Here is a 24719-nt window from a genome sequence, read left to right on the forward strand (position 1 = left end):
TATACCTGAATTCTAATGTCATTGTTACTGCGATAGGAGGGCTGCTTTATGTCTAGCGTTCTTTGTATTCAATGGTGACATCCCGTAGTGCTATCACCAAATTGATAACTCTACTTTTGAGCACTAAGCTGAATCTCGGTACCCCGTCTCTGGGCGTATGGGACTTGGAAATAGGTAGGGAATGATGATTATAGGGTATGACATTCCTAAATGGGACAGGCCCGACGAAGTCCTCCAAATCGGAAGATCCACCAATAGCCTGAGGCCCCCTGCCTTGGGGGAGAACTTACGACGTTCTTAAGCTACGATTTATGGCCTGTGTGGAGGCGGAGAAATGCCCTACTCGGACGATGCTTGCTACACCAGAAAAAGAGTGAAAGGGGCTATCAGAAATCAATGGATGCAATAATAGCGTCGTCGTATCTGGGATCTCTGCTAATCATCAAATCTATCGAAGTTCATAGAGGCGCATAGACTCAAGCTGTAGGCCGGCTGTGCAAGCGAACAATCCAAACGCCGTTCACGGCAGAGAGTCCTTAATCTCTGCGACAATACCTTTGATTCTTGGCTCCTTTCCGAGATTAGAGCTCGATATAGCCTGCAGAATGGCACCAAGATCGTACACTTCTTTCGCAGCCGCTTTCACTTCGCTCACCAGTTCCTTGACCAAAGTCCCCAAAGCAACAAGACTGCGATATACTGCCTCCGAGTCCTTTTCATTGCGGAGCATCCCCGTAAGTTCTTCTAGAAGTATCAGACCCCGTTGGTTCGACTCGATGCTGAGATTCCTCGCTTCCGACGTCGAAAATACTGCGATGTTGATATAGAGAGTCGCCACTGCAATCGTGAGGTTGCGGTTCACCGAAGACCCACTGTTTGTTAGGCATGTCCTAATAGCGGCGATGACTTGATCGAAGCGGTCAATGATGAGACGGCGGCCAGCATCGGTCTCGAAGAGGTTAGCGAACATTCGGACTGAAAGCATGGCGTTGTTGACATTGACTGGGGCGTCGAATACTCCGCTCTCGATAATTCCGGAGACCAAGTCTTTACCATTATAGTCTGCCGTGGCTGTTACAGGAGTGGCGGCAGCAAATAAGCGCAGGAGGTCAAGACCAGGCAGCCTATTCGCTGCTGGCCACACTGTCGCGACTTTAAAGAGCAAAATCACGACCGCTTCCACGGCCGAGGGGCCTTTCAAAGTGTTCGAGGCTTCCAACTCATTGCACAGCGATACTATCGTCTCCAACTCCGAAGGACTCAGAGACAGATCCTTTGAACCTTCCGAGACAAGCTTGCCATTGAGCTCGTTCAACTTCTTTGAGATCACTTTGAGATTGGCAGACTTGATTGATAGATAGGTCTTTTGTGGAAGTACTTTTGGCCGCGACTCAGGGATAGCTGTTGACTGAGCAGGGGCATCCCCAGGTCGATAGCGCCTATCTTGACCCCATGGATCGGGACCACCTGCAGTCTCCTGGCTGGGCTGTCCGATAGTCGCGCCTTGGGTGTTTTGAACGATGAACTGAGCGACTTGATCAAGGTAACTCATTGGTAACTCGTTGTCACCGATGAACTTGGTCGCTGCTTCATATGGATTCTGCGAAAGATTGTAGGGTAGTTTAAGAGGGGGCTTGCCGTCCTCAACGTCAACATCAAAAACAAAGTCATAATCCTGACCCAGATATTCAGTCTTCCTTCCGCTGCTACCGGCAGAATCCACAACAGTGCCGACCGATTCCCATCTCCCCAACGCAGCTGACCATGTATGAGCGGTAACACTGCCGTTCGCTTCGCGGATCATCTGCACTTGACCGTCCTTGGTGCCGGATTTCTGCTGCAAGAACTCGGGGCCAGGCAACTTCTCTTTGTTAATTTTTCCGACCTGCTGCGCGGGGATTGCCGACTCCCTGACAGCCGTTTCAAACTGTTGCAGCACCTCCGCGCTCGCTTGTCTTTCGGGAGCCCGAGTGAAAACTCGCGTAACTCTATCGCTTGCCCCTGTAACGATATCGCCGTTCTCTGGACAGACAGCGACACCCCAGACAGAAATCGCAGGGTGGGTGATAGTTTGTACGCACTGCGTTTCGTTCCAGATTCGTACTGTTCGATCCTCCCCGGAGCTGACCAGCTCACCCGTTGGTAAAACGGCCAGTGAATAGATGAAGCTCTCGTGACCGTGAAGTTCACCAACAAGATCTCCTTGCAGCGTGAATAGGCGGATCACCCCGTCGTTGCTTGCAGAGACGAAGTTGGCACCAGTGGGATGTGTAGGCGGCAGTTTGCACAGAGCCCGAACAACGTCCCGAGAATCTTTAATGCGTTTGAGCAGCTTCCCAGACGAATTGAATATTCGGATTATATTGTCCGCGCAACCTGGGTTCTGATTAGCACCTGTGCCGTGCTCCGTGCAAGGCGGAGTTACCTGTGATTATAGTGTTCTTATCGTAGGCCAACACTGCCCAAACGCTCCCTTGATGGTCTTCCAGAACAACTTCAGACTCCCATTTTCCAATCCTCCATAGACGGGCAGTGGAATCCCAGCTCCCACTGACAATCCATTCCCCTTCCGGGCAGACGTCCAATGAACAGACCGTATGCGCATGGCCCAGTAGCATAGCATCCGCATTGTCATTCGAGGTCTTACCGGGCTGCCTTGCCTCTATGATAGTGTCTTGACCTCCAGAAAACACTAATCCTTCGGGGAAATCTGGGGTGGGAGGGTAATATGCCAGCGCATTGATGAATGCGGAACCGTGACAGATGATGGTGTAGTCGAATGTTGGAGGCGGGCTCGATACAAGCTTCCAGAGCCGGACGGTCGCATCTCGCGAAGCGGAAAAAACAGCTTTAGAGTTGGGAAAGGCCACGGCACGGACCTGACGGAAGATAACACAAGGTTAGTGGCCGAATGCCTTGGGTTCGTGGAGGCTGCGTTGTCAACACAAGGAGCGGGGAGCTGTCTTACATCATCGCCGTGGCCCTCTAAAGCAGCGGAGATCTTGAACTCAGGCATACAATAAACAAAGGACAGACTGCGGAACAAGAGAGTTGTGATTGAGTCGGAGACGTGGCACTGAAATAGAGGGGTCAAGGTAAGAACGTCCCAAAGGATAGAGTGAGGTGAAGGTAGGTGATGAGTCCAATAGTAACCCCAGCTCCAACGGGGACCTGGCTCGTGGCAGCCCCGGCGATCTCCAAGGAAAGAGGGGCGTCATGTGGGCGGTAAGCCTGAGGCCCAGAAGCTGCTAGAAGTACTCCTCGTGAAAGATGAGTAATCAACAGCAAGATGCAGTCGGTCTGTGATGATGAAGTGAGTAATTGCTTCGAAGGTACTGAGCCAAATTGGCTTAGCTTTTGCCGCCTACTACGAAGCTTCTGGCCATGGTTGCCCTTTTGCGTTTTCATCCTCTTGCTGTCGAAGTATACACTCACGTGTTGGAGGGCTAGCCCCTATTGGGATTAGCGCCGTGTATCTCTCCGCCAGCAACGCCGATTATTAGAACGGCACAAGGTTCAAAAGTCGGCTTCGTGATTCAGTTTGGGCCGGAATCTCCATTCCCTCAATCGTTCTATAGAAGGGCGTATCTGCGGGTGGCCGGTACAGTTTGTCACTGTCTTTCTACCTCACCGGCTTTTTGTGCTCTTGCCTGCTTTGTCTCTCCACTCCACGACTCGTCATTCTCTCTCCTCCGCCGTCATTTATATACAGAACCCCCCACTTTACAGCGCTGATGATTTGACGAGACCGACGAATTTCCTACTGTATTTCTAGTTATCCAACTATCGCGCTATTCGAAACACTCTGTGCAAATACATTTCCTTCGTCGACGGGCCTCCGGCTGGTTATCTGGGTTGGACATCTGATATTGCATTAATTGTAACGGCCATTCTGGATTTGATATCCCGGTTTTGCTCAAGCTTTGACTTCATTATGGCTTCAGGTACGGCTCAAGTGCATTATGTGTGGCATCGCCGCTGATTGCTGACATGTGTCCTTAGATATCCCTAAAGTTGTGCCTTTAACTTGTCACGGACACTCTCGTCCTGTGCCCCATATTAGTTTTTCGTCCACGGTGGAGGACGACCAATACTATCTTGTTTCTGCCTGTAAAGGTATGTTGGATCTCTAGTGTATGATCTAAAGCAATTGACACTCTCCGTCAGACAACAATCCCATGCTTCGGGATGGTATCACTGGTGATTGGTATGTCGTGTTCTCATCCGGAATTCGTCTGCTAGGCAGGGAGCTTTACTAACTCCTAATCCAGGATTGGCACCTTCCTCGGTCATAAAGGAGCGGTCTGGCAAGCTCGCCTCTCAACCGACGCGAACATAGCCGCAACTGCAGCAGCAGACTTTTCTGCGTGAGTCGCACTATGTGGCTATATCCATATTGCAATCGCCTAACTTCTCCCGCTCAACTGCAGTAAAGTCTGGGACACTCACACGGGCCAATGCCTTCACACCCTCCAACATTCCCACATAGTCCGAGCGGTCGCATTCCCCCTTCAACCTTCTCCTCAAGTTCTCGCAACCGGCGGTTACGAGAAGAAACTCCGAATCTTCGACCTGACACGCAGCGGCAGCAACAGCTCGTCCCCCACAGCCTCATCAGCGCCTCCCGCCGAAGACGGAACTTCCTCTGCAACGAGCTATGAAATCGGTCCCGGGGCTCACGGTGGCACCATTAAGTCCATCGTCTGGAATCGGGACTACAACATCCTAACTACAGCTGCCGACGACCGTAAAATCCGCTGGTGGGATCTTCGCTCCCGCCACCCGGTCGTCGAGTATCCCGTCGAGGGCAACATCGGCAGCTGCGAACTGAACACCCTCGCAACCCGCCCCAACGATACCGGTATCCTTTCTGTTGCTGCAGGAAAGAGCGTCTACCTTTTCGATGGACATACTCCTGGAAGACTCCTCAAGAAGATTGACTTCGGGTACGAGGTTGCCAGCGCGGCGGTGAACAATGATACGGCCCGTTTAGTTACTGGCAGCGCGGACGACACCTGGGCACGTGTATACGACTTGCACACAGATGATGAGCTCGGTATGCCGTCCTCTATGCGTGTTTCTCTCGCATTATTTGATTCTATAATTATACTAACTCGCAATAGAAGTCCAAAAGGGCCATCACGGCCCTATCTGGTCAGTGAGCTTCTCGCCCGACGGTAAATTATACGGTACTGGAAGTGAAGACGGAACGATCAAGCTCTGGAAGGCATGCAGAGAGCCGTATGGTCTTTGGCGCTGATTCGGACTGCGCATGTCCCAATGAAGACAAGTGTATAGTCATATAGAGAATCTAATACCAATAACCCTTCGTCTAATTGTGTCGTAAGATTTACTTCTCTAACCTGCGTAGAACTCTAGGGAGGGTGATTCTCGCACAAGCCTAAGACGGGTCCGGTTAATATGAACAGAGATGGGATAATATTGAATAGACCTCTATGTAGACCCGCATATTTGAGGGTGCGACTTTTGAATATGAGAATTGCCGCCTAAATAGCTACTCGCAACATACATAACGAAACCATGTGTGGGAACAACGGTCCTCTATTCAATCATGTCAATATCATCATCAGCAGCCGGTGCCGCCGCCGCAGCAGGCGCAGCAACGGCAGAGGCAGCAGGCGCGGGTTCTGCTGCTGTTTGTTCCGGAGCAGCAGCCTGCTCAGCTGTCTCAGCAGCAGCATTGGAACCCCAGTAATCCTCCATCTCCTGGTCGAGTTCCTCCTGCGTCTTCTTGGGTCGTGGGTTTCCACGACGACCATCGCCGCCCTGTCGTCGGCCACCACCAGCGCGGCGAGCTGGGGCTTGTTGGCCCGGAATATAGCGATCAATGTGGTCGGGGGCGGGCTTCGAAACGTCGCTGCGACGGTAGTTTCCACCACCGCCTCCGCGACGGCGACGACGGCGTCCGGCGCCCTCAGCGCTTTCGCTTCGACTCTCAGGACTTAAACTGCGAGCATCGCGGGGTCTTTCAACACGGTCAAAGAGACTGCCCCTTGGCTTTTCAGCGGTATCAAAGGGATTCCGGTCTCGTCGCGGGCCGGAGGAAGTGATAGAAATGCGGATCGGTTGCCCCTTGGCGTTGGCGCCGTCGAATTCAGCTATCGCGGTTTTCGCATCGTTGTAACGGCTGTACGTAACGTAGGCGACGCCTTCGGAGCGTCCAGCTCGATCATAGACAAGGGATACATTTGAGATTGGCCCAATGCGGGAGAATAACTCCTATCAAAGGAAGGTTGTTAGAGAATAAGATATCAGAACTTTATGGAATAACGTACTTCAAGGTCGGTCTCTGTGATATCGTAGTGGAGATTCTCAATGCGAAGTCTGGTACCCGCAGACGCACTACTGGCATCCGTTTAGCGTCGTCTATAGTCCAATACATCTGAGTAAACCATACCGGTCCGGGGACGGGGAGTATCGGTCTACGCGAGGCCGTCGTCCGCCACGTGAAGGACGTGCTGAAAGTATGTGTAAGGACCAAAGACACTGGGCATTCCAATTCTGTCGTTGAAGTAGGTTCAGAACGTACTGTCTCGATCGTCTTCATATTTATCATGAACCCAATCACTGTATTCCGCGGAGAGAAGCAGTTAGTTAAATTGAGAACAATCGCAGGTGAGACTGATAGGGCGCCGCCTTACAGGTCCAAATCAACACGTTCATCTCGATAAGGCTGTTGTGATCAGAGTAAAAGAAACAAGGTCAGCCCGAAATCAAATCAGGTGTCATGAAACTGCTGCATCATTTTCTGTGGCGATTCTCGTAGCCTCCAGGTCTATCCAAAAGACAAAACACGGGCGCACTTGAGTTTTGCTTATGACAATGCTGGAGCAAGGCGCGAAAGAAGAGGAACAAGAGGTAGAGGAAGATGAGGAGGAAGGACCTGGCAAGTGAAGAATAGCGAATTAGTCAAAATAAACTCCTTTCGGCTGGTGCTGAGCTTGGCCCAAGTAAGCTGTACCTTTTTTACGCCGTTGGAGCGGCGACCTTGGTTGCGTGGACCTCTGTTCTGGCCGCGATTCTGCCTCTGCTAGATAGGCACATCAGCGACGTTCAACGGAATAGAAGACTGCTGCGGATGTCGCGGACTGACCGGCCGTTCTGCGATGATTTCATCCAAACTGCGATCCATTTTGACGCGAAGGAGGGATATTGCAAATATAAGGAGAAGAATGCGGTCGATCTAGATAATATATCGGAGTTTGTAACACAGATGATTAGGAGGAAGATATGGACGAAGTATGCATAGGGATTCCAAGACTGGGATAGAAGCTTGCCAAAGGCGCAGGCGAATCACGTGGCCCAGGTACCATTTGTACATTGAAGCCCGATCCCGGAACAAACAAAATCAGTTTGTTTCTACTTGAACATGGTTCTGTTTCTTTTTCTTTTTCTTTTTCTTTTTCCTCTTCTTCTTCTTTTTTTTGGTGGGAATTACTGCTTCATATCTTCGGATTGTCTACACAGTGCAAGTGATGCGTAGGTCTCCATGTAAACCAGAAGACAACGAACGAGAAATATCACAATGCAAAGATGGCCATCGCCAACGCCATTGAGTACCAATCAACACCTATACCACAAACAAGACGGTAATTTAAAGAAAGACCATAAAATTGATTAAGAACGGATCACACGCTGCCGTTGATAGGCGCATTGCCCTGACTGGAGTTGTCGTTCATCATCCTCTCCATGAAGCTGATGTAGTCATATTTGGGAAGGTCTCTGTCTTCTAACAAATCTGGACCTTCGTGCTGAGGCATAGTCTTGACAAGGTGCTCGATAATCTCGTCCGGAATGAGAGAGTGTCGAAGGTCAAGCTCTGTGACGTACGGCTATATTGAAAAGGTCAATTTGGGCCCTACTTATTCAGACCACCGAAAGTACATACCTTGCCATCTGCGACCTCTCGGAAGCTTTGAAATACCTGTTCTGCAGTGTTCTGATCCTCCGTTACGCTGACCATAAAACGTATGAACTGCTCGAAACTGACACCCGCACCTTGAGCTAGCCTAGCAGGACCGCATGTTTCCACGTAGACCTGGTGCATCTCTTCCTCATCATACACAAGGCCCAAACTGGCAAGCGCGGCGGAGAACTCGAGTTCCTGAAGCGTATTGGATGAATCGCGGTCAAAATGTCGGAACACTGACTCAAACTCTTCCAATTGAATAGGAGTGAGATTTGTCATGTTCCGCGCGACAAGTTGGTTGTCCAGGAAAGCCATCTTCTTGGATATACTCGATTTAACCAGGCTCAACTCATAAGCCAGTTCGTCCAATGTATATGTTGTGTAGTCATTCTCTTCAACATTTGCTTCCTGGCATTGCTCATCAAGCTCCGCAATAGTTTCCAAGAAGGCATCGAGCGGCGGTAAGTTGTCGTTCAGTCGCTTGACGTGGGCAAGTTGATCTTCAACGTCTCCGTCAAGGCCTGAGATTGCAAGAGACAGCGTCTTCAAGGTAAGCGCGAAGTCGTTCGCTTTATCTGCGAATGAGCGGCGCAGAGCGTTCTTAATATCTCGAATGGTTTCGTTAATGAGCTGACTGCGCTCATGCTCGTCACGGGTCAAACATTCCCACTCTTGATCACAGGCTTCGGGAGACAACTCTGGCGGAGGATCATAAGCACGAAGGCGATACGTGCTAAGCTTCGTTTTGATATTTCCCAAGAGAGCTGCGAGGTCTGATTTCTCCGCTACCCACTGACGTTTCTGGTTCCGCTTATACATGGCAAACTGGGAGGCCTGCTCCTTTGCGTCCTTGTATGTCCCTTCGAATGAGGCGTTTTTCCACTCTTCACGCTGGGCGCGAATCAATCGTAAGAGTTCCCTCATTCTTTTCTCGTAAGAGTTCTGCATCTCCCATGCGCCGTGCATGTTGTTCACAAACTTCTCCACACGCCGTCCCGCATTTTCTACCCTCTCCAGCTGGGAAAAGGCGTGGAACCAGTACGCAATATATGTCATCAAGGATCGTTCGTCGGGTTTGGCGACATCGCACACGTCGTCGACATCGAGTAGATCAGGGATACCGACTTCGTTCGCGGCGATATCAAAGGCTAGCTTCATGTTTCCTCGGTGGTCGTTTTTGTCCAAAGAGTCATAGTCGATCAGGTCTGGCCGGTGAATATCTAAGAGCGCACAGAATGCGAGGCCGTCGTTCCAACTCGTAGAGAAGTCTCGAACTTCCACACCCTCATAGCATGCTGTTTTCCTTTGACACCAAAGTAAGAGGCCGGCCTTCGCGGTCATGCCCTCCTCATTGATATCGCTAATAGTAAACCGCAGGATAAGCGTCCAAATTAGACCTAGGATGATCTTCTGGTTACCATCAACAATATCCTCCGCACCAATATTGGTCATCTGAATTCCCCGCCCCTTGATATAGTCGAGACTTTTGTTAACATTTTCGAATTTTTGCACACGAAGCTTTGGGTTGGCAGCATATCGACCGAGTGAGTCTCCGCCGAGGATCTCGAGTAAATGGATAAGTGTGACCTGAATAACAGCAAGCGCAGTATCAGCAATACGGGCTTCGCGCTGGAGCTATAGACGACTTACCCCGTTTGAAAGTTCCGGCACCAGATTATTCACAAAAATATCGCGAACCTTTAGCTTGTTATTGAGCCTGCAAGAATAGAAGATGAAGTCAGCTGAATCCGAGCCATAGAGAACAAAAGAGATCACATTGGCGAGCTCCGAAACATGGGCGGTGCGGGTGAGCAGGCCGGCTTCGACGGAGGGGATGGCTTTCGGGTGGACGGACCATTTTGTGAATGTCTTCTGCTGCACATTAACCCACGACTCGTCAACCGTCAACATGTTGAGCGATATGCAGGTTCGAGGACATTCAGGAATTGCAAGCGAAAATGTGCCGTGAGGATGCGTTTGACTTGAATAGAGGGGATTGAGCAGAGCTGCTAGATTTCTATTGATAGAGGGATCGCCGGGATAAAATGGGCAAGATCTTCATAGAAATGAGACTGAGATAGAGAACGATGTGCTCAGTCGTATTCTGGACAAAGGCAAGGCCGTGAACGGAACACTGGCTGGGAGATAAAAAGAATACTCGATCGAGTCATTGATTGGAGTTCAAGGGGTTCGTCCAGCGAGCATGTCAATTGTCAACAGTCCCCTCCGCCCCCACAGCAACCACTGCCCAGCATTCTCTGGGTTGCGGTTCTACCTCCGATCCTTGGGTCCCAGCGAGGGGATGCGGACATTTTTAGTTAAATTTTGTGTAAGGCGCAATTTTCTCCGTATGTATAGATGGTTATTGAGTAGGTAAGATATCTTGTTAAGCGAGCCGACAACGGTTGCTGCATTCTGAATGCTTCTAGAGCGCCCACTGCATAAATGGTATTGCGCTATATTTGGTGTCGTCTATACTTACGCCGAGGCTACGCTTTGTCCTAGAATCATACCATCATTTTTACCCTTCAAAGCCCAACTCAACCGCACTGTTTATAATGTCTTAGAACAATAACCATCTTTAGACCTCACCTGGGCCGGTTGTGTGAGAATTCTCGACCATGCCTACTCTTCGTACCCATTCCAGCTCAAGACGGATTATCCACCTCGTACTCCTTGGATATCGGGCCAGGCCAAACTCGGATGGACTCTATGGAGTTGCTCACGTCTCGTTAACAAAAGCAAAATATGGTGGGGTCTATGCGACCATCTTTTGAGTGGCTGGACGGTCATTTGGCTTTATGGAGGGCTGATACAACAGCACGGCTAGCTGATTATTTGGGCGTGCGGCCTCGTGTCGAGCTTTCGTTGATCAGAAGCTCTTGAATGTCTGATGGTTTCGCCGTTCGCTCTTCAATATGCGCTGGAAAATCGTCGGAGCCAGCGCAGCAACGGTCCATCTACCCTTCCTTCATACTATTGAAGTTGCTGCGAAGCCTGTGCTTGAAGCAACTCACGGCGTCTTTGAGACTTGCGCTCCGACAACGAGCAGAGTTGAAGAAACAAATCAAAATACGCCAGAGAGGAGAATTGAAGACGAAGAGAGGGCGGGTGTCCATTAATAATAATAACAGATTAGTACTAATGAACTGCATTGTACCTAATTAAAAGTGAGTCAAGCAAAGATTGCGCCATCGCAAGCAATGGAACGGGCGTATGATATCATGGGCAGCAGCGGGGCACCAACCGAATTTCTCCCCGCCAACGTCTATATCACCTCGTCGCAGCCCACGAGAGACCACGTAATTTTTTTTGTCCCTAGAATCTCACGCTATTCAGCAAGATAACAAGCCATGTCGAACAAATTCAAGATCACCGACCTCCTGCCTCTTCCAAACTCGTCGGTCAAGATTCCGCGGCTTGGATTCGGAGTCTATCGCTCGCCAGCAACACAAACCAAGCAGTCAGTCCTCAAGGCCCTTGAAACAGGATACCGTCATATCGACACTGCGCAGTTCTACGCGAACGAGAAGGAGGTTGGAGACGCGATTCATGAATCCGGTCTTCCTCGCAGCGAGATCTTCGTCACCACCAAGATTCTCGCCCCGGCAGGCTCGCCTGAAGCAACCTACGAAAAAATTATTGAAAGTGTGAATAAGATTGGCGGTAAAGATGGATACGTGGACCTGTTCCTCATACACAGTTCAAGCTCTGGATCTTCAGGTCGGAAGGAGCTATGGCAAGCGCTGGAGAAGCTGCTAGAGGAAGGCAGAACCAAGAGTATCGGGGTCAGCAATTTCGGTGTAAAACATATCGAAGAGATGAAAGAATATGCGAAGGTTTGGCCGCCACACGTGAACCAAATTGAGGTAGGTTTCCAGGAATTCTCGGCGCCAGAGGCATGCTAAGCTGAACTACACAGCTCCACCCCTGGTCCCAGCAACGTGTAATCGAGAAGTACTGCAAGAAGCATGGAATCATTGTCGAGGCCTATTCGCCAATTGTTCGGAATTATAAGGCCAACGATCCTACCCTTGTCGAGATTGCCAAGAAGTACAAGAAGTCGACACAACAAGTCCTGATACGCTACGCATTGCAGAAGGGATGGGTCCCGTTACCGAAGACTGATAATTCAGAGCGCATTGTGTCAAATGCCGACGTATTCGACTTCAACATCACCGATGAGGATATTTCTGTGCTGGACGGACTGGACCAGGGAAGTGCTGGAGCCATTGTGGAGGCTGTTGAGAATGAGTAGATCGTTTGTCCAATACTATAATAATGCAATTAAAGAGTTTAATAGTCCGGTCGTTGCATAAGAAACGCATTGACAGACTGCAGCGTGCTGCGTGATGGGTTCACGTCATGTTTCGATGACACGATCCAAGCAAGACGTTGTCGGATGAACTGTTTACTTATCGGTTGCGTTTGAGGTCCGACAAACTCACCTACAACAGTCAGAGTAAGGTTGGAATAGTGCTGGTAGCGATTCAACTTACCCGCATCATTATAGAACAGGCAGATTATAGTGAGCAAGGTGCCAGCAGAAAGGTCCTTCCCAGACTCGCACATAACAAGCAGAGACTGTGACGGACTCGAGGCCAGGTGCAGATTAACGAAATCCCGAACCTTGTCTAAATGATTCCGGAGGTCCCGGCCGCCCTGCTTTGAGGATATACAGCCTAGATTCAGACGCTTGGGTTTCTCTTCCGTAGTCTCTGCGCTGCTATTGCAATCAATAACCAGGTCATAGAGACCATTGGCAGCCAAGCTAGGATCCGTTCGGCTGACATATAGGTTCTGAGACGGCGCGATAAGTGTCGCTTGCTGCCCCGAACCCTGCTTACGGCTCTCCTGCATCAAATCCGCAATCACCTCGGGCAGGTCTTCTTCTGCCCGTGTCAAGAGCGTGGATTTGTGAGCCCAAAATACAGCTGGTGTAAGACCGTGGGCCCAAGCTTCGCTGTCATCCCCTGCACCTTGGATATAGCCACCTTCGGATATTTCAGCCCCATGGACCCGTTTCGAAGCCGAGCAAAGAACGAAAAGATTGTACGCTTCTCCTTTGCTCAGGTCTGTTGGGTGGAAGTATGTCCGGTTTGCCCAAGCAATGCGTATTGGCTTCCCCAGCTGCTGCTTGAGATCATCCAGATCAAGTTTAAGACTCTACAACTCGATCAGCCCACCTCGGCGGCTGGTGCTCTTTTCGTACATACCTTGAGTGAATGGACAAAACCGTCGATCCTTTGCTCAATCTGCGACTCCTCAGAGGCACCTAAGTAGTTCGGCGGCAATTCGACGGAATGATATGCAGTCTCTGAAGGGAACAACGCTCTGTTAAAGACGGCACACCAGATAGGTATAGTCTTTGACAAGGCATCAGGCATCACTGGTGGTCCGTTAAGATAGAGCGAAAGAGTGGCTAACGGCAGCAATATGCCAATAACGAGGTAAATTACTTACATTTGCCACGACGAGTGGAGTCCACTATAATGCACCTGCATGGGTCAAACCGCGATGGTTAGTTTGAGAGTCGAATTAACACCGCAGCTCGTTAAGAAGGCATGGATGGCTCACTGACCCCCCGTGGTGGCGGGCAATTGGTAGAATCTGCAGGTTTAGTCTACGAAAGCTGAAATCCCACTGGCCAGTATGTCCGTCGGTGCTCTTGAAGTAAGCGCTCCCAGACTTGACATCGGGCGGGATATACCAACTCCCGCATCTTTCGTTGGCGATCAAGGGTAGGCCGTAATGGTCAGCAACCTCACGGACAAATGCAGCGTCAGCCTCGATAGAGCGGAGTCGGTTGTTGACGGAAAGTGCAGATCGTCGCAAGGAGGCTAGTGTCTGGGATACAGATAGCTGCTCAGAGGAGGGGAAGTGAAGCGCCGATACGGACACGGGGAAGTCTGAATTGGCGACACTACCCATGTCGAGTCTGCTTGTCTTGCTGCAGAAGAGGAATCAAGGGATAGGAGACAGAGCCATAGGATAACAGGTAAGGAGTGTATGTAGTTAGAGTCTGTCCACGGCCGGTTGTATAAAATGGCTGAACTAGGATTATTCTGTCCGAGTCAAAGCGTCCAAGTCCTGCCAGGCTGCGCAAGGCCTGGCGCTGGTGATTCGAACCAATAGAATGCACACAGTGTCAGCCTGTAAAGTGGACCACAGGACTGGGTCCAGATTGAGGCATCGACCAATATTTGATCCGCATCGTGAAGTATGCCCCCTACTTCGTCCAATGGTGTACTACGAAACGAAGGAGACGACTGCTGCAAGGAATGTATCAGAAGAACCTGATGCGTACCGACTCTCAGCCGCCAACGAGGGATCTGGCCAGACCTGAAGAACGCAGGGTTGGCGTCGAAGGAACGGTTGCATTGTCCATCGACTCTCGATAATTACGACGGCTACGTAGAACCAAGACTTAAGAGCTCCCTTACACCGGAAGATAGTGCATAAGATCAAGCGCTGATTCGTGGCTCAGCCTGGGCTCAACACTACGGGGACGCTTCTAGGGTCTGAGGTATATACTGAGTCCAACCAGGCGTCGCTGGAACACTGTACTCCGCATAGCAGTAGTTTGTCAGGGATAACTGCTTTGTCTTATAACGACGCGGCGGTTTCAGTCACCAATTTTCTTCGTTTTCGGCGGACATTGATGCTATTCAGGACCAATTGGTTCGGATGCCAACCCGACTATAACGAGAACCGCCTATGACAAAGACACGGCCCGGTAGACTGAACAGACGGACTATCCACAATATCCAGAAGTACAAAAAAAATAAAAAAGAAGAAAAAGAAAAAAAGAAGAAAAAGAAAAAAAGAAGAAAAGAAGAAAAGAAGAAAAAGAAGAAAAAAACATAAAGGAAAAGGAGTATGGTGAATGATGAAAGTGATTCGATTTGGTTCTCCCCATGAACAAGCGGTTTTCTGCGCCTTTCCATATCGGCTGCGGGACCAGTCTCAGGCTCCCATTCAAACAGCGCTAATCCCAATTTGTATTGCATGAACTTTACCAGAATCGGCGTGCTAAGGAAGGCAGTCTTTGATAGGCCTAGCGGTGCGATTTTCTGCGCCAGTGGAGTCCCGAGGCCCGCCGTCTCTCGGTGTGCTGCGTTGCGGTCATCAAGTTCTCAACGTCACAGTATGACCGCAGGCCCCGCTGTCCCGCCCAAGCAGGAACAATTACCCACGACCATTTGCTTCCCCTCTTTGAGGAACCTGATATGCTTCTGATTCTGACGCGCTCCAAATTTACTTAAAGACCGGCAATATCCTCAATCTCGTGGCTCGTTCCATTGCCTACTCAGCCAACCAACACTCCTTCCTTCTCTTCCGTTTCCAGCAACCGTGCGCCGCCACCACCACTTCCACCACTTCTCCTCCCCCGCAAATAGATAAACACATCCATTCTCAAAAGTTCATTAACGTTCTTTGCACATCATCCATCATGCCTAAGGTAAGATATACTTCGAGGATCAATGTTTTGACTGCCACTAACACTAACACGTTTGTGATTCAGATCACAGAGATTTTCTTCGATTGCGATAACACCCTCGTCCTCTCAGAGGAACTGGCCTTCGAGGCCTGCGCCGATCTCGCCAATGAGATCCTCGAAAAGCAGGGCCTCACCGTCCGTTACACCGGTGAAGAGCTCATCAAAGACTTTGTCGGCCAGAACTTCCGTGGCATGATGCAGTCTCTTCAGGCCAAGTTCAAGTTCGAGCTCACCAAGGAGGAGCTCGAGTCATATGTTACAAAGGAAGAAGACAAGGTTATCGCTAAGCTGCTTGAGAAGGCCAAGCCTTGTGTTGGTGCCACTGAGCAGGTCGAGAAGCTCTTCAATGAGAAGAAGTACGATCTCGCCGTCGTTTCCTCCTCCGCTCTGCGCCGTGTCCGTGCTTCTATCCAGAAGGTCGGGCAGGACAAGTTCTTCGACCACGACAAGGTCTTCAGTGCCGCCACTTCTCTTCCCAAGCCCACCTCGAAGCCTGACCCTGCCATCTACCTCCATGCGCTCGAGAAGTGCGGAAAGACGCCAGAGGAGACTGTTACCGTTGAGGACAGTATTTCTGGTGCTCTGAGTGCAATTCGCGCCAAGATTGCAGTCATTGGCTACGTCGGCAGCTACACCACTCAGGAGAAGCAGGAAGAAATGGCCAAGCGTCTCACTGACCTCGGCGCTCAGGTTGTCATGAGAGACTGGAGCGAATTCCCTGAATGCCTCAAGAAGATCGAAGGCGAGGATGCTTCCGTCGCTTCTCTTTAAGTTGCTTTCCAAGTTTCGGTTCTACACGATGTCACGACAGCGGGCGCATTTCCTTTCTTCAATTTCGGTTATTTCATTTCAGTTTTCTGAAGATTACTCTACAAACATGCTCCCGCACTTTGCTTTTACCAACCGCGGGAGACGGTCCCGCTCTCCTTTTTGCGGCCAAGTCTTAGCAGGGAGCATATCTGCGCTCGGCCTTTTACATCCAGATTCTTTCGGGTGGGTAGACGAATTAGTGATCCCTTGATTAAAGCATAGACAGGTTCTGATGGACACAGAAGATACCCATAGCCTGCAACAGACAATAAAAAGAGAATTAAATCTGTCTTCCGTTATACCATTTCACAGTAACTGCGTAGCTCAAACTACTAAAGGCTCCCTGTACCACACTCTGATCCAATGAAACGAGGGTCGGGACCGCAACAGCCACACTAAAGTCCGTTGCACACTAAATACGCTTATTTGAAAGCAACTATACAAAGGGTTCCACAAATCTATTTTTCATACCCAGATGAATAACACAAGTCATAATAGACCATCGGTTCAAATATGTGCCGATATTCTAGTCAAGGAATCTACCTGGAATCTCACTACTAACAATTTGGCCCAAGGCGCCGAAGTTGAAAGCGAAATAGTCTGCGAAACACTGCGTCTACTCCGTAGGTCTAGAAGCGGACCTCCAAGTTGGCCGAAGTACGGACGATACCATGGATACGCACATCGTTTCTCCCGCGGACGCGGTAGCGTCCGCAATATAAGTGCGGACTCTCAAGGAGCAGTTAGATCCGCTCACCGAAGGCCGGATTGCCAGATTTACTGGATAGGCATGCTGATTTGCAGTTTGAGACGTACAGTACGGAATACATGCTTACACCGTACAGCAAGCGCCGGATGTGACCTTTGAATGTCCGCTGCGGTACCACAAGGGACGATGCCGGTTAGCCAAGCGGTAAAGTCACTATGCCATCCGGCCTTGTTGATTATAGGGGAATAAAATTGGTCCTCTGACCTCGGAGAAGCGTTTATGTCCGGCGGCCCCGTTACATTCAATTGAGTAGCCTCAAAGTGTCAAATATGATCTGTCAGCGGAGGATCGCGCACAAAGATTCCAACACTGCGGCAACTGCGCCAGGATGATAACGGTCTTCTGACCGGCAAAACGCCTTTGTCTGCTGGTGGCGATTCAGATCTCAATAGTCCGTGCGTTAAGATTGGGCTGTATTAGAGTCCTTTTAGCAGCACATCAAGATGCACCTGCACCTGATGGGCCCGCTAAGAATCCGGGCCAATACGATTAACGTAATTTTCTAGAATCACTTCTAACTCAAAGAGGTTGCTTTGACACATCAATCAACCCTTCATTTGCCATGAAGAGGCGAAAACCATTTAAAAATATATACTGTTATGTTTACCTTTTTACTAATTCAGTAGCGATCAGAGATGACGAGCGGCGCTCGACATCATTGTATCTTCATTGCATCTCCACTATTGGCGGTAGCCTTATTCTCTAAGGATGTGACCAGCAAATTCCATGTTCGAGATAGTTGATCGTTCATAATCCGTATAGTACGTCATGGCCCACGGTACCTTGTGCGTCGCGACGAATTGAACCCCACCCCCTCGGTGTGGAGTATGTCGTCTTTGTACCAGAGTCCAGGCAGGCTAGAATCTAAATCCCTTTGCAGGATTATGTCAGAGAATTGAACACCAAAGTCCAGACGGCGAATACGCTGACGGGTACGTATTCTGCAATCTCGGCCAGGGACAAGATACAATGTCGCTTGAGATTCGCTTGAACTAGGCTAGCGTCTTTGTCCTGCCAATTTAAGAACTCGTTCTTTTTAAAAGTGATAAAATGGGCGGTCAAAAATAGAAGAGGCGGTGGGAATTGAGGCCTGCTTTCTGGAGTTCTCTGCGTGCCCCTCGTTTTCCCCGTCCAAGTCTCTTGCCCAGCACCGTTGTCTTGAACCCTCCAATAGACCTCTCGGACCCAGGTCAGTGCGACGTGCAACGGACATCATTGCGGCGTAGAACTGGCAATCTGTTTCTAGACTCGCTCTCTTCGCCTCACCGTCAGACCACATTTACGCTTGTTTGTTGACCTCGATCGGTATTCGGACTCAGGATGTCAGATCCAATGTACGCCAGGTCAAAGTTCCTGTCAAAAGGGCCCCTGGTACGGTTTATTGAGCACGACATTTGACAAATATTCCGTTGACAGAGACCCGTTCTAGGACCCGAACGAAGCAAAGTGGACGAGACTAGTTAAGACCACTTATTGCGACCCCAATGGCGTCGAGAGAACTTGGGAGTCGGCGGAAAGACAGGTAAGATTGGATGAAACGGTTATTCCCGTCCGTCGTCTGACGTCTATGCAAGCGGTCTATTCCGGATTGCTATTGCTGATACTAAGAGCCAAGGCTTTGCTAGACAATCAAACATGATGTCTCAAATGTTCGCTCCGAATGTCTACTGATCTTTATTTCGATGAAACAGACTCGACCTGCAAACTGTGAGGTAGATGGTGTCGGAATTGTAACCATTTTGGACAAATCCAGCGGCCCGGAGCTCCTCCTTCAGAAGCAATACAGGCCGCCAATCGATAAAGTCGTCATTGAAGTGCCGGCTGGCCTCATCGATCCCAATGAAACTGTCGAGGAGTGCGCTGTGCGTGAGCTCAAGGAGGAGACAGGGTATGTAGGCGTAGCCGACGCGACAAGTACGGTCATGTACAACGGTAAGTAATATATCTTCGCCACATTCGCCGACGGTCGCCGTGCTGATGCTGGCCTGATTAGACCCAGGGTTCTGTAACACAAACTTGAACATGGTCCATGTCCGCGTGGACATGTCTCTCCCTGAAAACCAAAATCCCAAGCCACAACTTGAGGACAACGAATTCATAGAGTGCTTCACTCTGCCGCTGGCTTCCTTATTTGATGAACTGAAAAGACTGGAAGCCGAGGGATATGCTATTGATGCCCGAATTGGGACAATAGCGGAAGGCATCGAACTGGCGAAGAAACTGAAGCTCTGATGCGACTACCATAGACCGATAGATTGTCCATTTCGCCACTACTTAATGATGCTAAAATTGGACATTCGTGATAGATCGAATGCATCGCTTTCAGTTAGAGTTTGTTGTCTCTCTTTAGACCCGTGTACAATGCCCAAGCAGCAAGAGTCTTTCCGTCTCGTATACCCTCTTTCCACAAGTCCTTCAGTGGCACAATTTTTAGCGTTATTTTCTCTCCGTGCTGCCGTAAGCCAGTCAATCTTCCTTGTAGGGCTTCAATATCTTTGCGTGCTATTCGTTTCTCGCATAAGAACAAGGGTATGAACTCGTCGCTGCCACCGGGGGATGGATATACTGCTTTTTGAAGGGTCTCGCCGTCTTCCGGCTCGTCCAGTGACTGTAATGCGAGAGAAGTCATATCCACCAGCTCGCTTTGTGGAATTGTCAAGCCTGTTTCTTCCTGTATTTCCTCCGCCGCTTTGCCCGCAAACGTACCGCTATCATCTAGCATTCCTGCTGGGATCTCCGAGAACGCAAGTGAGCCAGCGGGTATGCGTGGTTGTACCGTAAGGACTGCCCATTTATCGTCCTCTTCAGTGGAAGGAACATCGTGCGGTTGAAGGAGAAGCTATTAGTGGCGCAGTCAGATGGAAATGCTACGGACTCAAGAGGTGTTGTAGGTGTGCGCGATCTTACTAGCATGCCAACGCTTCCGCCGCGCAGAAAAACGCTCCCAGGAAGACTCTCGCCGCCAGCATTCGATATTTCTGCTCTCAGTTTCACAAAGCCCAGTCTCCCTCCTTGGAAGAAATCCACCGCCTGGACTTCGATTTTGCGCAATAAATAAGGGTCTTTATGGAACTCGTGCGATGGGTCTTTTTGACGACTCAAAGAGCGTTGTAATGTGGCAAACCAAACACGGAATGCTGGAAATCGTGACAGATCCTCTTTCGATAGCCCCGGCGGGCAGCTGACAGAGAAGGATCCCAGTCCATTGTTAAGATTGCTGGCAGAAGTCGACATCGCCGCGACCGGAAGTTGCGGTCGCAAGCTGGAGGAGGTAACGGCAAAGCGCTGCCACGGCCTAAGTCCCCGAAGCATGAGCCGAGGCTCGCGGCTCTTCAAAAACAAAAAGAGAAAGGAAAAAAGAAAAAGACGTAGCAGAGCGTGGTTGGGAAGTAATGAACGTGTCAGTCTCGCATCAGACCACCGAGAGTATGGGCTAGTTTGTCCAGCTACTGCTCCATAGAGGAATGATAGATGGTCCCAGTGGAAGATGACGTCTGGGTCGGCGATTGCGGGAACCCACCAGAGCTGTCGGATCGGCCAGACCTTAGCATCATATTTTAATCAATGATCTTTGCCCTTTTGAGCACAGCCATGTTCTCGCCCATATGTAAGGAAGGTTCCTTGCCAGCTCTCAGCCGAAGGAAAAATGCATCATGCTCCGAATGGCGTTTTACTGCTGGCAGACCAGCAGTGGCAGATTCTCTGACTGCCAGATCATCTTGCGGGGTCGGACCACCACCACCACTTGCGGTGCTGACTTCCGTCTGGCTGACTAGAGTAGGATTCCCTCTTGTGCTCATTTTTCTTCCCTTGCTCTCTCGGCTAGAGCCTATTCCTTTTTCTTTTTCGCTTGCCCCTTTGCCCCTGCACTTCGTAGTTTTCCAGCAAATGAGGATCTGTGGTTGCATGGCCTAGATGTGCGCTGACCTTTGAGTACGTACCAGCCTCATTGGTGGTGGCCCCAGCCTAGAAACAGTCAACTCTTCATCTCTTCAGGCGACTGACCTCTGGAACTTTTTGATCTTTTTCTCCTTCATAGCTCACTGGCCTGCAGCCACGACCGTGAATCTCGCCCTGACACTGATGATCTGCGATCATACATCGACCAAATCTACTCCTATTCCTAGGGTGCGGCTGTCGACGGCTCTGCCACTGTTACTCAGGCTCTTGCCCTTCACTGTCCGACTCGTGCGTCTGAATTTGATCGGTCCACAGCACTGAGACAAAAAATAAGGAGAGCAGTGAACAAAAGTGGAGTGAAGTGAATGTGCTTGTCAAGGCTTTTTCCAGCCTGGTTGTTCCACAAACCACAGAGCCGCCTTTCAGTCTCCAGCGTATGGCTGTGAACTGCTATATATCACCTCTCGCCCCGGGCCTTATCTCTTAAGACTGCCTGTCTCCGAACTGCCATGGCTGCAAGAGTTCTTGTACTCTAGTAGCCGTTTCTTTTTGGAATTGTTCAAAAACCAACAAAACATCGCTTTCGGACTACTCCTGTAGCTTTACAGTTCTGCTCTTTCTGTGACCTGTCATATCAATCCCGTGGTCGGAATTATCCTTCTACAGAGGTAAGGAGAACGGCATATACAAATATTTCTCCTCACCCGTCGGATGCTCGTCAGATTAGGGCTTGAGAGATGTTCAATCAAACAATATCTACGTTCGGAAGCATGCCATCTATTGTCTCCAGCTGAGCTCAATCTACCATTACCTCCGCATCGATATCTTTGACGAAATTCCTTCTTTCCAGTCTTATCACGAAGGCAACTGACCCAGATATTGGGCTCTTTTGGTATGTTGGAATCTGTTCAAACTCCGGAAACATCCGTCGTTATTCACAATGTTATTACCCATGTACTAATTACTTTGTTTGTTCGCTTTTTTTCGTTGCAGACTACTTCTTTTCAAGCAGGATCGTTGATCTCGAAATCAGTCTACCAGAATAACAGGTCTTGCTGACCCCGCTCTCAATAGTCATACCACTACTTTCTCCATTTCGCCTCAGCCTTTAGCTACTCCCACTAGTGGTAGCAGCGTTCTCGAGATCCCCAAAGACCTTTGAGTGAAAATCTGCCCTCCGTCACGTCCTTCGTGTAAGGATTACTTCGTCTCCAACGGTGGGCTCAGATTCTAGCTTCCGTCAGCCAACGGACATTACGAAGCTCGTCATTATGGACTCTGGCTTTGCTCCCTCATACATGCAGGAAGCTGGCCTTCATTCTACTGGAGTTCCCGGCATGTCTTTGCCCAGTGACTATGATCTTCCGCAGCCATTTGACGCGGCCTCTCTGTACGAAGCTGTCTCTAATTCCAATGTACAAGGTAAGGATACTTCGCGTTTCCAAAAGTAGCCATACTGAGGCCGATCATTCTGCAGGCTTGTCTATGCCGCCATACAGCGGGCCTTTTTTCCCGAACGACGAAGTTTCGACTATGAACAATAGAACTTCTGGAATCACTACGGCACCTCCCATAACCAGTGCGACTTTTGCAAACATGGGTACAATTGACATGAATACGAATACGAATAACTCGTTCGATACCCTTTCTTCGGCCCAAACTATGTCTAATGTTTTCACGAATCTGCCGCGCCAGTGGCCTCCTGCCTCACAACCACCAACAAATATCTCAACGGCCGGTCCGATGCCTCGGTTTTCTTATTTTTCCAACGTGAATACCCATACATCATCCCCTGCGCAGACGGCCCAGATGTTTACGGCGCCCACCAGGTTATCAGAGGTACAAAATGAACCGCAGCATCGGCCTACTCCGAATCCTTTCGCTGTTGCCTTTAGTGCTTTAGACCCCGCGTCGAACTCAGGAGCATCTTATCGAACAAGTCGTAATGCGCATGCATTTCCTCATTCTGGATCATCTGCAGGGAGCTCTCATCATAGGCGAAACCAGCGAACAACCACTTTGACACCAACGCCGATAATCCCAGCTCACAACAGAGCTCGATCTATCCAGTCTTCACGCGTGCGGGCACGACCTGCGAGTATGACTTCTACCACGACCTACACCGGCACTCCATCCATACAACAACAGACAACCCAGAGCCAGAGCAACCAGCCCGCCATCAGCACCACCCTCGAAACATCTACGAGACCTTCAGCACGCTTGGAATACGCACCCATGCAGCACCAAGCGTCCAGCCGAACCCTACATGATGATCCGTACCTTGACGAGTTGCTGCGAGACGTGCCCAGCCAGTACCGGGCTATATACAGAAACAGCCTAGCCGGAACACCGGCACTGAGTAAAACCAAAAAGCTAGTAGAGGCGCCCAAGGAAGCTCGTCCTGAGCCCAAGGAAACAGAAGAGATGACCATCAACATGGAGTGTAAGATTTGCATGAGTCAAGTTGTTGACACTGTACTACTTCCCTGCGGACATGCGATACTTTGCCGCTGGTGCGCAGACGAGCTCATGCCTCCATCAAAAGGATGTCTCAAGGAAAGGGCAAGCTGTCCTATGTGTCGTGAGCCTGTGAAACAGAAGGTAAATTTCCCAAGCACAGTTTTTCAAGCTCTGCAGGCGACTGACTCAATACAGCACCGCATTTATTTCCCGTGATAAAATCAAACAGTCAAACCAAAATACCCCCTATTGCATTGCTCGTGCCACATCTCCCAGTCAGACGTTCGATGTTTTTACTAGTAACCTATCATACCTACATTTGCATAGAGTATCCTGGCGTTAGATATTTTGCAGCCTTTCACTAATTAGCCGTATCATCTAGGGAGGAGTGAGGGGCACTAGTGCACAGCGCATCAGCATATTCTATTGTATCTCTTCCCAATCACCTCCGTCGCGGCCAATCACCTGTTGGAGACACCTGGGCTTCAATCGATATCCTATGAGTTTGGTAGGGTACGACTGCCTACATGTAGTTGAAGAATGAAAGACAAATGATACCATTGCAGACCGATTAGGCATATCATGAACCACGTAAGTGAGGCTATATCTCAAACACGTCAAGGCGGCCAGTTGGCTAGAGAACCATATCCTCAGACTCAGTAGCTATACAGCTTGCTGCAGCATTGACCCAGTTTGAACAGCTGGGCCCCAAGTATAAAGCGCCTGCTTAACCAAGGTAGATGATCCTTTAGGCAGTCTTGTAAATGGTCCCTGCGACAATGATTTGTTCCTGGGTCTTGCTCTCGTTATAAGGATCACGAGAGCTATGAACAATAAGGGCGAAGATAAGTTTTTTGGTGGTGACCGTATTTATCTCGACCCTTGGTGCCAATAAAAAAGAGTCAGGGTAATGGCACCTCCGCCCACCAGCAGAACTTTCAATGCTGACGATGGCGATAGGTGCCTTCATTTGTAGCGGTGCCGTGTGATCTTCACGACCCCGAGTTCAGTTCTGTAATCGTCGCAACCTGGCCTGGTCAACCTAGCCAGTCAGGCAGCTTCCTACCTGGGAGATGTACGGGTCAGTATCGCATACAATACTATGTACGCCCTGACGAGGCTGACACAGAGAAGGCTGTGCTATATGAAAACATTGACACAGAACTAAACGGACTTCTTCACGTCACGATGAGTCGCAAATGAACACATTTCAAGCACTGAGCCGCTCCTTGAGGTTGAACCCAGTGCCGGTGTTGGTCAATATGATGATAATGATTTGTTGGTGGCCATGAGTTATCCGAGCACCGTTGTCCCTTTGACGCACTCACTGCCGTGCTCACGGATCTCTT

General features: G+C 49.8%; 10 protein-coding genes across 10 annotated transcripts, besides 1 other annotated feature; 5 read left to right on the top strand and 5 right to left on the bottom strand.

The window, feature by feature from the left end:
• Positions 1-24719: part of a sequence feature (contig 1.131 1..116788(1)) that runs on past the window's edge.
• Positions 521-3386, bottom strand: ANIA_07704 (WD repeat PLAP family protein; the record flags this gene model as incomplete). The annotated part of the gene is made up of 4 exons (XM_050612069.1): positions 521-2376; positions 2426-2879; positions 2969-3076; positions 3369-3386. The coding sequence occupies 4 exons, from the start codon at positions 3384-3386 to the stop codon at positions 521-523; spliced, it is 2436 nt and encodes an 811-aa protein (XP_050468027.1).
• ANIA_07705 (WD40 repeat domain-containing protein) lies at positions 3554-5260 on the top strand (the record flags this gene model as incomplete). Its single annotated transcript, XM_675882.2, has 6 exons — positions 3554-3944; positions 4003-4116; positions 4168-4207; positions 4272-4367; positions 4431-5056; positions 5124-5260. Exons 1-6 carry the CDS (start codon positions 3935-3937, stop codon positions 5258-5260), a joined length of 1023 nt encoding a protein of 340 aa, XP_680974.1. The 5' UTR covers positions 3554-3934.
• ANIA_07706 (putative RNA binding protein) lies at positions 5563-7153 on the bottom strand (the record flags this gene model as incomplete). Its single annotated transcript, XM_675883.1, has 7 exons — positions 5563-6240; positions 6297-6366; positions 6419-6479; positions 6551-6588; positions 6663-6694; positions 6983-7051; positions 7115-7153. The coding sequence occupies 7 exons, from the start codon at positions 7151-7153 to the stop codon at positions 5563-5565; spliced, it is 987 nt and encodes a 328-aa protein (XP_680975.1).
• ANIA_07707 (alpha-actinin, sarcomeric (f-actin cross linking protein)) lies at positions 7439-9841 on the bottom strand (the record flags this gene model as incomplete). The annotated part of the gene is made up of 3 exons (XM_675884.2): positions 7439-7853; positions 7910-9517; positions 9581-9841. The coding sequence occupies 3 exons, from the start codon at positions 9839-9841 to the stop codon at positions 7650-7652; spliced, it is 2073 nt and encodes a 690-aa protein (XP_680976.1). The 3' UTR covers positions 7439-7649.
• ANIA_07708 (aldo/keto reductase family protein) lies at positions 11257-12274 on the top strand. The gene is made up of 2 exons (XM_675885.2): positions 11257-11799; positions 11853-12274. Exons 1-2 carry the CDS (start codon positions 11284-11286, stop codon positions 12186-12188), a joined length of 852 nt encoding a protein of 283 aa, XP_680977.2. The 5' UTR covers positions 11257-11283; the 3' UTR covers positions 12189-12274.
• Positions 12227-13861, bottom strand: ANIA_07709 (tRNA A64-2'-O-ribosylphosphate transferase; the record flags this gene model as incomplete). The annotated part of the gene is made up of 4 exons (XM_675886.2): positions 12227-13096; positions 13147-13319; positions 13394-13428; positions 13512-13861. 4 exons carry the CDS (start codon positions 13859-13861, stop codon positions 12227-12229), a joined length of 1428 nt encoding a protein of 475 aa, XP_680978.2.
• Positions 15200-16540, top strand: ANIA_07710 (HAD family hydrolase). Its single transcript, XM_675887.2, has 2 exons — positions 15200-15392; positions 15456-16540. The coding sequence occupies exons 1-2, from the start codon at positions 15384-15386 to the stop codon at positions 16200-16202; spliced, it is 756 nt and encodes a 251-aa protein (XP_680979.1). The 5' UTR covers positions 15200-15383; the 3' UTR covers positions 16203-16540.
• Positions 17971-19242, top strand: ANIA_07711 (ADP-ribose diphosphatase; the record flags this gene model as incomplete). The annotated part of the gene is made up of 4 exons (XM_050612070.1): positions 17971-18381; positions 18440-18532; positions 18702-18942; positions 19004-19242. Exons 1-4 carry the CDS (start codon positions 18331-18333, stop codon positions 19240-19242), a joined length of 624 nt encoding a protein of 207 aa, XP_050468028.1. The 5' UTR covers positions 17971-18330.
• ANIA_07712 (putative NUDIX family hydrolase) lies at positions 19497-20810 on the bottom strand (the record flags this gene model as incomplete). The annotated part of the gene is made up of 4 exons (XM_675889.1): positions 19497-19618; positions 19717-19849; positions 19918-20535; positions 20685-20810. 4 exons carry the CDS (start codon positions 20808-20810, stop codon positions 19497-19499), a joined length of 999 nt encoding a protein of 332 aa, XP_680981.1.
• Positions 22182-23729, top strand: ANIA_07713 (C3HC4 finger protein; the record flags this gene model as incomplete). The annotated part of the gene is made up of 2 exons (XM_050612071.1): positions 22182-22332; positions 22388-23729. The coding sequence occupies 2 exons, from the start codon at positions 22182-22184 to the stop codon at positions 23584-23586; spliced, it is 1350 nt and encodes a 449-aa protein (XP_050468029.1). The 3' UTR covers positions 23587-23729.

This window comes from Aspergillus nidulans, chromosome IV (assembly GCF_000011425.1).
Source record: "Aspergillus nidulans FGSC A4 chromosome IV".
In the NCBI taxonomy this organism is placed as follows: Eukaryota; Fungi; Ascomycota; class Eurotiomycetes; order Eurotiales; family Aspergillaceae; genus Aspergillus; species Aspergillus nidulans.

Bases quoted from the DNA above. Each gene is read 5' to 3' on its own strand.
- ANIA_07708 (XM_675885.2), top strand. From the start codon at position 11,284: ATGTCGAACAAATTCAAGATCACCGACCTCCTGCCTCTTCCAAACTCG. The intron at 11,800-11,852 runs GTAGGTTTCCAG...TGAACTACACAG, and splicing joins CACACGTGAACCAAATTGAG to CTCCACCCCTGGTCCCAGCA.